This window comes from Helicoverpa armigera, chromosome 18 (genome assembly GCF_030705265.1).
Source record: "Helicoverpa armigera isolate CAAS_96S chromosome 18, ASM3070526v1, whole genome shotgun sequence".
Taxonomy (NCBI): Eukaryota; Metazoa; Arthropoda; class Insecta; order Lepidoptera; family Noctuidae; genus Helicoverpa; species Helicoverpa armigera.
This window is the reverse complement of record NC_087137.1, coordinates 6,149,339-6,163,542: the sequence shown is the minus strand read 5'-3', so window position 1 is coordinate 6,163,542 and position 14,204 is coordinate 6,149,339. Positions and strand designations below refer to the sequence as shown.

At 35.1% G+C, this 14,204-nt stretch overlaps 1 protein-coding gene across 6 annotated transcripts in view; it reads left to right on the top strand.

Annotated features, from left to right (window-relative positions):
* Rapgap1 (Rap GTPase activating protein 1) overlaps nt 1–14,204 on the top strand; it is a 273,776-nt gene that overhangs the window by 134,860 nt on the left and 124,712 nt on the right. For 4 of the 6 annotated variants that reach the window (XM_049847621.2, XM_021334487.3, XM_049847600.2 and 1 more), the window contains exon 1: nt 9,065–9,320. The exons of 1 other annotated variant lie outside the window; for it this stretch is intronic. In XM_049847621.2, coding sequence (XP_049703578.1) covers nt 9,295–9,320 — 26 coding nt within the window. In that variant the 5' untranslated portion in view covers nt 9,065–9,294. Of the gene's footprint in view, nt 1–9,064; nt 9,321–14,204 lie in introns of those variants that run through there. One more of the 6 variants, XM_021334489.3, reaches the window with a different exon arrangement.

The following is a 14,204-nucleotide window of genomic DNA, read 5'->3' as shown; positions in this document are numbered from 1 at the left end:
GTAATTTTTGTAATAACATCTCGATTTGACAAAATGTTCCCATTGGACAATGGTTTGTTGCAAAATTTGCCGTTGACGGTTTGCAATTGACTTTTCGCTGCATTAGAAGACATTGGAGGGTTAAGCTCGTTGTTATGTCAGCTGCAATAGAAACATTATACCATATATAAATGTGCAAACATCTGTTTAATGCATGACCAGTAGTTTTATAATTTAGAAAAATATTCAGCACAAAAAATCAGGTACATTTTACTAACTCACAAAATATTTTCAGAAATATAGTAAGACAATTAAAGCTTCAAAATACAATTATATTAGTCACAAAAATTTAGATTTTTTATTGTATAAATAATGTTAAAGCAAACCTAAAATTCTGAATAACTTCATATTAACAACTTTTTAACAATGATGCTCAGCTCATTATAAATTCCTCTGTCCCTACTAACGACATGCTAATTGCATTAGAAAATCACAGTTTATCTCCCCCTAGAATCAAAAATTTTAATAACTCTGCTTAATTTATTGCATTTTTTAATTTGTTTAAGTTATACCTATGCCTATTCGTTATTTGTTGAAACACGTATTGCATTGCCGAATCTAGGCATGCGCATAACTCATTCTCATGTTATTACAGTTAGAAAAAATCCTCACGTGTGTGCTTTGCTCTATTATCTATCTACAAGCTTATCTACGTCCTTATATGTTATTTTACACCCTAACACCACTAGTAACACGAGTATCGAAATAACAGAATAGCATTAACCACATTACCATTGCAAATTATTTTTTTGCACTTTGCATATTTTAGTTTTAAGGGTTTTTTTGAGTTTACACTAAAACCCGTGTAATCCGGGCTTAAAGTTATTTTAATGCGACGGAGTTCATTGTTCGGAACAGTTTTGAGGATGTAGGGAGCAACCCTAATTTCTAATGCGTATTGTGATTGAAGAGTCCTCATAGGTAACAACCCTTTGGTCACTGCGATACTTTATTAGATTTGTAAAAGTACACTGTGCAGTTATTTGAAAGTTTTGAATATTTAATTTTTGACCGTTTATTGCTGAAAAATGTATACTTGAATTATAATTACTTAATTAATTTATGTGCATCTATTTATCCTCATTTCATCGCTTATTTTGTTAAGTGTAATTAATTGACGTTTACATATAATTACTATTTCATTTTTAAACGTATACGGTAGCGATAGTAAAAAAGAGAACTGCAAGATCAAAGCATATATATTTTTACAGTTTATACAGCACCGTAATGCATCATAACTGTTACTAATTTACAAGTAACGTCTACTTAAATGTAGGACGTTGCACTAAATTCGTTTCAAGAAATTTAGTTGGCAGCGCAATTTGGTCTGACCTGCATTTGGGAATAGAATCAAAACCGGTGCTCATTCCCTCGAGGGAAACGAAAAGATTCAATCATCTTGCCGTTACTTGAATAATTCAGGAGATTTGTTTACTGAAAAAAAATGATCAAGCAAAGATACATTTTATCCTAAAACATCTTAGAAGCATATTAATTTCTCAAGAAGCAACGGTCCCATTTTATGGACAAACCTAACTGTATATTTTAAGCGGAATCTCTGATATTTTTCTCCAGTTTTGTTTTATTTTTTTAAGAATTAAAATGGCGTTTAACGTAAAAATAAACTCCATTCAGCTCTAGACTGAAACTTCGGTTATCGCGTTTAACACACCTTTTGTGCGGAGATCGATTTGAATACGGAACAATGGCCGGACGAAAAATTCGCCCAATATTTTTGGGAAATATTTTACCTACGATAAAAATAAATATCGTTGTGAAGGTAAATAACGATTATATTTTCATAATAGAACGGTTTTCTTTCATAAAGATCAGGATGACATCATCGTTATTATTCTACGAATATTTTAAGTGGCATCAACAAACTCCTCTTGGAATCGCTTAGAACTTCGTTTGCTTACGTAAAGTAGTAAACAAGAATATTTGTATTTACTCCAAAGCTTTACAGCTTATTTTTATTACAGAAAATACTCGCTCATTTCTTTCGAAAATCCCATCACAGCTTCCGTACCTGTCAGTTTGAAAATTATTATAATTAGTTTGCAATACATCGGATTTCTTAACAAGGAGGCTATAAATCATAGTAAAACGAAATAAATATCTGGAGCTTAACCACGTATAAGCAATCCGTATTCATCTTGGAGCAGTCAGATCAGACAATGGCTTTAAAAGATCTATTGTTGGAGCATGTCTGGTCTGGTTTAATACCTTCCATTTTCACCTCTCTTTGTGGGGCAGGAATGTCTTTCAAGAGTCTCTCTGGATAGATGAAGCTATAGGCAATTGCTACAGTTGTGATGGCTGTTCATTCTTGTTCATTGTGTGAAAGAGCTATTTTTTTATTTCTTGTTGGATGATGCGTTTAAATGCATAATGTAGGTTAATAAATCTAATCGATTGAATCTCTTTCAATGCTATAACTAAAAAAAAAATTATGTCTGTCAAATCAACCATAAGAAGATTAGCAGACTAGTAAATTGGTCACTTTTTCGTAGGCGTTATAATGTTGTAACCTAATTTATTTCGAAGTAACTTGTTACTCATAAGGATAAACAATAAAAATTTTATATGGTTAACAGATGTTTTTAGATTGTTTATTCAGGAACGGCTACTCGCAAATTTATTTTTCTATGGAGCTTTGTAAAATAAGCAAGCAACCGCGACTCCGAACTATTGGTAACGTTGTTATATACACTTATTGAAATTATAATATTTGATCTTGTTACTGTCAGTATCCTTTGTACAAACTAATTAATTCGATAACAAGAGACGTACGATTTTTCATTGTATTATTTTCTTAATAGGAATCAAGAAGATAAAAACTCTCAACGTTGTCCTGTCATCCATTTTCAAACAATCCTAAAACTCATGTGACTCAAGTAATTATGACCAGGATTGATGTCCCAGCATCAATATTCAAGCCACAGCCTCATTGTTCTCTAAAGAATCTGAACCAAAGAATGGGGTGAATAAGAGGCAGGTCACTGACCTACCTGAGACGTTAGCACGTAAGGGTTGGTTTCCACACGTTGTTTAGCTCTTTGTCCCTTTTATAAGCTTTGTTACACACTTGTAAGTTCCACCTTGCTTTGTGAACTAGATTTTATTACGTACAGGATGATTTTTTAAAAGCCATGTTAAGTTCCGTGTGACTTTGAGGCGCACAGCTGTGAGTACTTGTTTCTGCGTGAGTGTTTTGTTTCGAATCCAAGATGGCTGAAGAAGGATTTGAAATAGGAACTGTGCCTATAGTAATTGTGTCATAGAGTTAAACGAACTTAGATTCCTTGAATCTAATCTGCAATACAAACATTAGTGTGGACGACCTAATAAGTCTACAACGTTACCTACTGAATCAAACTTGGAATATGTGTCATGTCAGAGAGTTATGCTTAATTCATAGACTTCACCCTATTCCCATATTCTCATACTTTTGCAAATATCTCCATCTGCCTAATGCAATATGTATTTCAAACGGAGAAAAATCAGCACTATGTCAAGGTCGGTTCTCTCTTATTGGATAAATAAAATACGTAAAAAAATAAGTATTGGATAAACCTATTGAATCCCAGAGAGCTGTTCTGCAATCAAAGGCCGCTGAATATTGTATTACCTTGACCTATTGCAATTTTGTTCAGCATTGTTTATTGTTCATTTAGAAATATTTACAAACACTCCACTATCAGTATATTGCAAACAAACTACTGCATTGTAAAAACATCACGCTGTATACAAATTAAAAAGCATAGTGCTCCGCTTACTATCCAGTAAAATAGTCTAATCTCAAATATAATAAAGAGTTAACTGTGTGAATAACAGCATCCTTTTGTACCCCATTGTCGTTTTGTGAGAATATTTTCTTGATGCCACTGGGTCACCTTATAAAAATACAAACGCTATTGTTTGGGCTATTGTCCGAAACATATTAAGCAGTCAAGTAACCACCCCTTTTTATTAGACGACTATGAATCTCATCGTAAAGGTAAACGGTCAGTTACTCTAAGAATATTTATTCTTTTATCCCTAATCGTATGCGTAAAGTCGTAAACTCTCTCAGACAGAATGCAGCTCCGAACAATAATGTTTTTATTTCGCTAGACTTCAACTTTTCCTTTTGTTAGAGAAATAAACTTGAAGTTAAGTTTTATGTCAAGCTTCGCATTAAACGTATTGGCGAATACATAAATCGTGAATGAATTCCGTACGCAGTTTTTATTGGACCTTAAACTTGCACTAATGGTCTAAACCTGATCCATCTCTTAGACATCAGCCGTCGTATTAAGCTTCCAAATATCAAATTTCAAATGAACTGTTGAATTACCGGGTTAGCAAGAAACCTTGCAGTCAAAATAATCGCCAACTGAGCCAGAAGCCACAAGCTTTCCTCCAATGAGATTAGTTTTAATCAACGTCAGTAGATAGTGCTAATAGCCACCACAAAGCTCTGAGGTAACCTAGGAGTCGTTACAAGGAACATTATTCCCATTTCCGAGGCTAGGCAAAGGCCGCTATGGAATTGCTTAAATTGTCGTTCCCAAAATGTGGTAGCGAACTTTTGGGGTTAGTGGTTTGAATAGAAGTTGATATTATGGTAGGTTCTTATGGAACTATTTATGATGATTATCGTCTTCATCAGCCACTTGGCTTATGTCTTATAGAATAGATCAATGCAGTGTGTCTATTATTTATATTAAATTGCCTAACGACAATTACTCTTGGGACTGGTATTGTTAGTGTGTACTACCACTTCCAGGAATTCTTCATGACAATTATCTTACATTATCTATGAGTACATAGACTTGGTTAGACAATAATTATTGAACCGGACACTATTTAGTAATGTTCAGTTCTCCGAATTATTTGCAACTCAAAGCATATAGATACCTACATACGTATCCACGTATAATTGTCACGTTGAATACTGAATAGTTAATTTACACTAATAAGTGTGCAGTGTCCCGAATCCCATTTGAAAGCTTCAAATAGTTACTACAAATCAATTGTTCTAAGTCCACCACAAATAAGGTATTGTTAACGAATCATGTGGCCTACTTTAGCCCTAGAATTTGAAAGTCCATCAAACATACAATCTGTGACTTTGGTTCCTGGTTGTGAATTTTACTTGCGGCCAATATCGACTGCCCATTTACTTTCCCCTGTATCGTCCATTGCGCATTTCTTAAGTGTATAATTATTGCGTTTATTGGCTCATTCCATTCCATCGTATACGAAATTGCTGTTTAGCTTCAGGGCAGCTTAGGGCTTACACCAAATTATTGCCCACTTACGTGACTCCGTAAATTGGTTTTAGAAAGTTCGATGCAAGGCTTTATCATGTGATTTATTGTTATTAGCTTCGGTATTCTTGCGGTATGCGCTATGTTGAACTGTAAACTCGTGTTTTGAACTATGCCAAACAATAACTTGATATTAACGTCATTATCAAAATAGCTTTTGTACGAACATGAGAAGTTATTTTCGTCTTACTAATTTTGAAATAGTTGTCTGTAACTAGAATAACAGGCACAAAAAACATTCACACATCTATTAAATTTATGCCAATTCTCACACTTGCTGTAAAAATTAATCCACTTTCCAAACGTCAAATGGCAATAAGATGCAAATTAAAATCGTTCAGGTCAAACCCGATCACGCTCTCATCGGAATTGTAAACTGAAACGAGATTATAGAACTAGTTGCAATGATAACAATTGAAGATCACAGGTGTCGTTTGGATGACCTCTTGCAAAAACCGGCTGCGCGAGTTGATGCATGCCTTGATACTGTATGAATAATTTCTTATGATAATTGTCATGCTGGCGGCTGCATTAGAAACTCAAAGGACTGGGAACCTTGGCATGCCTTTGCATTTGGTTGTACCAGACATAGTAGTTTTTGAAAGACTTATTGCAAATGTGCTTATAGACCGTGGTACTAGTTTATTGCATACAGTCAAAGAAATGTTTATGGAAATTTCAGCACAGTAAATTGACCTGGCATCGTTTTAAAATGAAACCTACCACTTTGCGATAAATCTGTCTAATTAATTCGTGTAATTAATAGTTTGATATTTTGAATCGTTTTAATATTTGAAAGCTTTGAAATGAACTGGGTTAAAATCATTACATCATTTTAAGTTTGGCTGAGTAAAATAAAAATATGAGTGAAGTTGCATTAAGCCTTAATAAATAAGCTTGAGACTCGTCGTACTTAAGATCGCCACGGCAGATGAATGAATTAGGGACGGCCACGGTTAAATAACCATTTCATTTAGATTGCGAAACCTAGTTTTTTCCTCATTCCGAGATCTGATTTAATTGCTATTTCTTGTTTCAGGTAAGCTGTTGATGCCTAGATCATTCCAGAAGTCTGTGAGTAGAAATATTTTGGTTTTGATTTTACCCTCAAAGTTCAAACTAATATTAAAATGTCGAGAGGACCCTAACGGTACATTTAAACGGTTACCGACATACGAATGGGTATTTGAAAACGATTGAAGTTCCATAGTGAGTTAATTATGGGTTGGACTGGACCATGACCCTTTGAAATGGACCTTTTGTAAAGGGATTCTAAATGGTTATTTAAGAAACATGGTAAGGTCGTTGACTCTTACTAATGATGGGCTAAGAATACGAAACATTTTCACAGGAAGATTTTGTGTCGCAAGCGGTAAGTAACGTTATAATATTTTAGACTTAACCTTTTTATCGTTTGATACACTCAAGAACTTCAAAACGTCTTATTTGGATCCATCAATAAATCTTTTATCAGTTGTTATTGTTTTCATCTATTCCACAACAAAAGTATGTTTGTCACGTTGGACATTATCTTTAGATAATATATATGGATCATCGTTTATCATAGCAGTGATCTTCCGGAGCTCGTCGATAGGGCTCGCTCCACGGACACGCGCGCCGTTGCATGTCTGATGACGAATGACTCAGTCTCAGTGTCGCACGCGCAGAGCGTCGATGCCTGTCTGTTACAACTTTACGTGATAACTTTTATGCAAGTCTATACCTCTAGATGACTCAATCAACGAATCCAGACGTCGATTTACTTAGACGATTATTTTGAACATCTGTCAGTGAAACATCTTGTTTAATTTTAGCGCTTCTTACACAAATCGCAATATTGCATTATAGCATCTCCATTCAACTATGTCAAGACCGATTTCAACATCGATCGCTGTATTAGCTTAAAATATTTATTTTACTTTAAAAAGGTGTTGAAATACGGCTATTTTATAATTTAAGAGTTTAATTATCTCAACGAGTTCTACTTTAGTTGTTCCCCTAACCACTCCTTGTGTTTTATTACAGGTTGCATTCTAGTATAGTGACCCCGTTTCTCACACTGCTGTTTCCCCTCCCGTTCAACTGTCGATAATCTCTCCATCTCTCTCCTGAATTAGGAAGCTGAGATCGCGATAAAGGCGTGAACAAGCTAGTGCAATAAACGTTGCGTTAGCTTTTGTCAAGCTAGCTAGAGTTGCATATTATAACAAAACAATGAAAGTGATTTATGGACGACTACTTGAAACTGTGAATGAGTCTGATTTGCATGTGACGTCCTTAGTATTCGATTGAAAGACGAATTTGGTGTTCTTATTTTTTAAACTCAATTAACATTAAAGATTATAAGCTATATTCACATTGATGAACACTGATCCAAAACAAATAAATTGAATACATTAGATGGTTAATGAAGGATATAAAATACCGTGTGGTCTTGTCTATAAAGTCACCCTTAAAAAAATCTCAATGTCAGTCTCGTAAAAATAAAACTATGCATACTAGTATTACCAGCAGGTGTTAAATATATTTTAGATCTAACGACCGCCTTGATGACATGTTGCACCTGACGATTAGTGATTTTAATGCTTCTTAATAGGCATTAGAAATAATCGTCGCTTTAAGCAACTAATGTGTATGTAATTTAATTTATGTGCCTATTATAATTTCATAAATTAAATAGAATTGATCTTTATTACGTAAGTTGTAAGATTCAAAATTGATTATATTATTGGCCCCAATTTAATGAACATACATTGGTTCTAGGCTATACTAGTAACTATTTAGTAATCTGTGGCTGTACATTGGATTACGATTCTCCTAAAACTGGTTACAATCAATATTGGGACATAATTAAATATTCTTTACGTAGAATATTCGGTAATAAAAATTAGATAGTGATTATTAAATAATAACTTCTCATTTCAATACGTAGAAATATATACAGTTACTACTAATGATGATTACTCATGAATGCAGCAACAATTTTGGCGTCATTTGTAGGTACGTACACAGGGTTAGTTACACAATTCACGTTTCCATGGAAATAATTGTAAACGTTTTGTCATAAGCCCATGCAGTGCCTAAAACATATTGCCTGCAATTTGTATTGTCGTATGTCTAAATGCACCGCGATGTACATTTCGTAGGTGATAAGGTACATTTGTATGCGTCGCAGAACTGAGTGAAGAGCCTTGTCGCATCTATAAGACGGAGGTGACTAACACACTGAAAAATTATGCTCTTGTGAACAGTTGGAATACATTATCTAGTATGACTGGGTAAAAGCTTTTTGTGTTGCTACATTTGTACTGGAGGTGTAGGTCTTTCTAAGTATTTTGTCATGATATGGCGTTTAAGACCTTGAGGTGAAGATGTTCTCAAACTTGGAGGTAGGCTAGTAATTTCATACACTTAGTAATTTCTGCACAATTTCATTTTCTGCTTTAGAAAGTGGATGATTAATACAATTTATTAGCTGCACATATCGAGCAAATTAATGATCATTGCCTTTCTAGAAGAAAAAAAATTCAAACGACGCATGAAATTATAAAAAATCATATCCGTAAAGCAAACGAGATTTGATAAATGAAATTGTTGGCTTGTTCATTTTCATTTGTTTCGGTGCATGCGCACGGGCACGCGCTGCATCTCCGGCGAGCCGAACACAGCCGAGCGTTTGATGCGACGCCCGTCAACCAATCAGCGCCTCAGTTGCTATTCGTCACCCGTCGTGTGTGGTAGTGTCGGTGCTCGTGATGTGACCGTTCGAACATCGAACTCAATTTTAAAATTCAAATACCGAATGTTGACTCGAAAATAATGTGCATTTTAGTGAAAATGTGCTCGATTTGTATTGCGACTCTTGTGTGTTAATGGATTTAAACGATAATACTGTTAACAGTATTTACAGTTGAAATTATATTTTGCTGGATTGTTTACTATGGTGATCGTCAGTGTTTTTAACAGGTTAGTTTTTTATTATTATATTTTTTTAGGATTGTGGCATGTTTGTGTGTTTATCTATTAACTGTACTTCCATATTGTTTGATAAGTTTTTAGTGTTGTGAGATAACTTATCCGTTTGCTTGTTTTCAATTTTACACAATACCTACCAAATATTCCAATAATTTATTACGTGTGATTTATGAAGTAGTTACCTGTGTCTTAACATGGGCAATGTGTACCGGAAGACGATGCATTTTTCGTCACGCTCAATCGGCTCTGTAATCTTATTATGTATTGATTGGTTTAGTACATAGGTAGGTACAATCGCTAACAATTTGATAGGAACAGTCACGACTACCCACTTTGTTTTGTGGAATGGATTCGATTCTCCACTCCCACGCCTAGTACCTAGAATTACTGTTCAGATAAGAACAATAGGTACGTTATGATTATTGCATCTAGTTTTATTGATAGGCTGTTAGGAACAATAATTAGGTAATACATAAGTCTTTGTGTTATAATACCTATGTAAACTTACCTACTCAACGATCTTCATTAAAATTTCCAATCTATGAAATTAATTTTATAGAAACATAGGAACACCATAACTTTCTTAGACGATTGCATGCACCTATTTATTCATGCTTTCGGACATTCCCTAATCGAAAACAAAAAACCCAATCTTTTTTAATTTGACCCCCGGGTCGGAATCTGTAAACCACACAACAGCTAATAAACGGTTGCATGTGTTTCGTTTATTTAATGACTAACCGGTATTTTGGAATCCCAAACATTTTTGACCGAAACCATGACCTCACACACGACCCACCAATCAGGAAGGTACTTAGCTATGATTCATTTGATATTTCTCAATATTCGTAGGTACTTACACGCTTTCCAATATGACAAAACCTATATCTCCTATAACAGAACATTGTATGGAGTATCCAGCCCGTTATTCCCAGAGGTCATCAACGTTCCCCGATTCGACACGGTAGCTCAGTAACCAACATTTACGTAAGCGCACCTGACAGTATCGTGTCGTGTGACATGCATCTATCACGCTCTTCCGCAAAGCATACCGTATCACCGTCATACTCTGACGCCTGCGATACTGTTTTGTTCAATTTGCCACTTTTTTCACCCCTACCGCAACCCACCTCTTCCTCACCAGAGCAATTTAGAAATGAATAAACCATATCTATTTTTTCGCTGTCAAACAACATCAAAAGTTCAGCTTTAGAATTTAAAGTTCCAATTTGATTGGCAGACGAGAAACAAACGTTCCGATGCGTTTCCGATTACGCACGCAAAATGGAAACTGACTGATCTTTGAATATGCATGTGCATGGTCCAGCCAGCTGTGCACTTCCACGCATAATCGCGGTTCCCTCTCGAAGCCGAGTGTTTGCTTTCCGACGATGTATCGACGACATAGATACCGGCCATTAGCGTGCCAATATAAACATTAATAAGTGGATGATTGATTATAGGCGCTTATGGCAAACCGGCCTGAACCAGTGTGGGATTTTGTCTAATGTCTTTGCTCGTTTAGAGGCAGCCACGACTTTGAATAAGTTTGGAGATAAGAATTTGTTAAGCCTCCATATAATTAAGATAACAGTTAAGTGTCTAATGATTGAGTTTAGTTTCCGTTAGCACGAGGTGCTAGTAAATATATTCAAGAAAATATGAATAGCGAAAGTCTAGAACAATCAAGCTATTATCATATCAAATAAATTATGAATGCAAAACCCAGAAGTAAAAGTGGGCATAACAAGAGCAGAGAACGGAAAAAACAAAACAGTACAGCTCAACAAGGCGAAATGCGTACAGACAGATAAAATTAATGTCCATTAAAACATTCTCAAGTTTGAACATTAACCTGAAAACAGAGCAAGTTAAAATTACTCATCATAAACATCGCATTTTAAATTTTAAACTTCTGTTTATGGTTATCTTGTATTACTTTTTCTAGAAACGAAACCTCACTTACGTTTAATGACTGCGTGCATTTTAATAATACCAAGGGCTGACTAAACTTTTGAGGCTTAAGCAAATGGAGTATAATTTGTCAAAATTCCTATAGAATAATTTTTTCCCTGGCCTGCAATCAAGCCAAAATCTTGTTCCCATGCGACGAAAGTGTTCAAAGAAAAATTACCACTTTAGAAATAATAAATCATTGCGCTTTTTGTCCATGCTGATATTCGAGAGTGGGACGTCAGTGTGCAATGAATCACGTAGCATGTCCTCGCCCACGGGCATATTTACCTCTCAAAGTGCTCCTAACTCATTTACCGATAAATTACTTCTTGCCCTATAGACCTTATTGTCATTAGGATAGAGATCATTTTTGTCCTTAGATTCATATCTCCATCCTACCCCGAGGTCATTCACTGCTACTACTTGACTTGAGATGAATTTTGACTTGATTATATTGAGAAACATACTCCTGTATGTATTATCGCGTAAAGTCCTGAGATAATTGAATTTGCCAGGGAATTTAACGATAGTATCTCTAGAAACGGTTAAGAAGCCTAATCTCCTGGAAGATTAAGATAGTAATCTGCCACCGTCCCCATATTTGCATATTTTAGATTAAATCTTGTAAGTTTGTGATTCTTAAACGATTAATAAATCAAGTTGAGTAATTAATGTGACAATTCTGACAACTTTTTTTGATTTTAACAACATGTTGACATCAGTGTCGTTAAGGTAGTATAAAAGGAAGAGGTACCGCTGTATGCAACAGGTTTTCAACTAGCACGGTGACCGGTTGTTATCCTAGCATTAGAAAATGGTAGTGAATTGGGTCACACACGCGTAATGAGTTTCTCACTCAGCGTCGAGTCCTTTGGGATTTGCAGCAGTGAAAGTTGCTCGTCCTACTTTGCGAATTGTCACTAATTAACATAAGTAATTTGCATTTCGTAACCCGTCACCACTTTGTATTAGCATGACCCTCGTGTCACATTTCTGCTCCTAATCGACCCATGTTTAAGTAATTCTGTAGGAGCCTACCTAAAACCGTTTATAGAATGTAGACAATTTCTGATCAATTCCGCTTTTTCTTCAGTCTTGCACATTAATACGTAAGTGTTATAATTACTATGCCAATTAATAAAAATTGTTCATCTAAAAATCTGAGAATTCGCACATGAGCGAGATTAGATGATTGCGCTTGATGGATGCTTATGAAAGTACCGACTTCACTTTCATAGTATATCGACGTCGTTTCGACGATTTAACATGGTTTACCGCAAGATACTTAGAAACTCGTGTTACCGTCACTCACACTTCTGCACCACAGCATTAAGTATGGTGATTGTCATAGCTGTAATCTGTGTTGACTGCATTTCCGCAATTTATCATTTTATAACTAGACCGTTTATTTTTATTACTCTTTTCTTCTGTAACCTGATTGCATTATCTTCTCTATTTTGTCTAGCAACCAAAGCTGCTAATTTTGCAGAGAAAAATACCCTATTTAAACCATGCCATTCATACCTGAATGAGTAGCAAAATATAATATTTGTAGAACTATTAGTCACACATGCGATAACTATTCTATCAACAAAAAGTTAAAGGGAAAGTAACGCATCGTCATCACGCTAACTGTATGGTAATAGGTGTTATGTTATTTGATCTGAGAACGTACGATGATCGTGACTAAATTCTAGTAACTATTATTCAAGCCAAGATTTATTGATCGATTATTTTTTGCTTAGTTACCATGTTTGTTTAAAACTGGAACCTCATATTTATTAAGAGCTATTAGTTTTCTTATCACCAGCATGATTCTGTCACGTTATTTAAGTATAGACAGTAGCCATTGTACATACCATGTCCTTACGGTTTATTCTTTAAACATCAAACAAATATAATGCCTGTTGTAAGATTATCAATATTGAAAATTTATACAGAATCGTTATTACAATCAAGAGCATCAATTAAGCCTGTTACTGAGCCACGAGTTGATATGATATTCATTACCGCTGCAATCATTGAGCGAAAATCATTTCTTTGTTACTTTTCACTGTGTTGAATAGTTTTTTACATACGCTGTAATAAGTAGAACAATTAATCAAACACTTATCTTTACTACCCATCATTTAGACCAGACCATCACGCAACAACGATGCCGTTCAGTCGGTATTTTCTTCATTCACATTGATTTCACCTTAAGAATAGATAGTTATGCTTTCTACGTCGTCTCTATTATATTTATGTGCTGCGGTAAAGTGAGACGTTACAATTATATGTAATTAGTTATTCGATATACATTCATTAGTCAGTCTTGTTCCGAATACGGACAACGCATGATAAATCATAGGACCATTATATGGCTTTCATATTTATTTGTTTTTTTTATTTCATTATTTATATAGATCTGAATGAGTGATTATTTGGCGATCCTTTCAATAGACACTTCGGCTTTATTAGGATTCTCATCAACACCCTTATTAATCATGTCATAATCAACACTATTCAACGTAAATCCGTAACTGTCATCGTTGCGAGATGAAATATTATGAATTTCCGCAAACGCTACATGAATACGCAAAAATGCCCCCAATACGGGGATCAATCGAAATTGGCTCAACAATAAGGCATTCTACGGCTCCATTGTGTTACCATCTGTCATTGAGGGATTCAATCATTACACTCGATAATCGTAGGTTAGCCTCGTTGGTATTCCCGGACACAATCACGCAAAACTATTATTATTGGGAATGCGAGCCGATAAATACTATTTTTTGCGCACGCGTTCTAGTAATATAGTTATTATTGAATGCCGGTGCGTTTTTTTCCGATCCTCTCTCCCCACAATCCTATAAGTTTATTTATTAGTCGAGCACTAAAATCGGTGTAAGGGGTTCGGTTTACGACTAAGTTTATTTT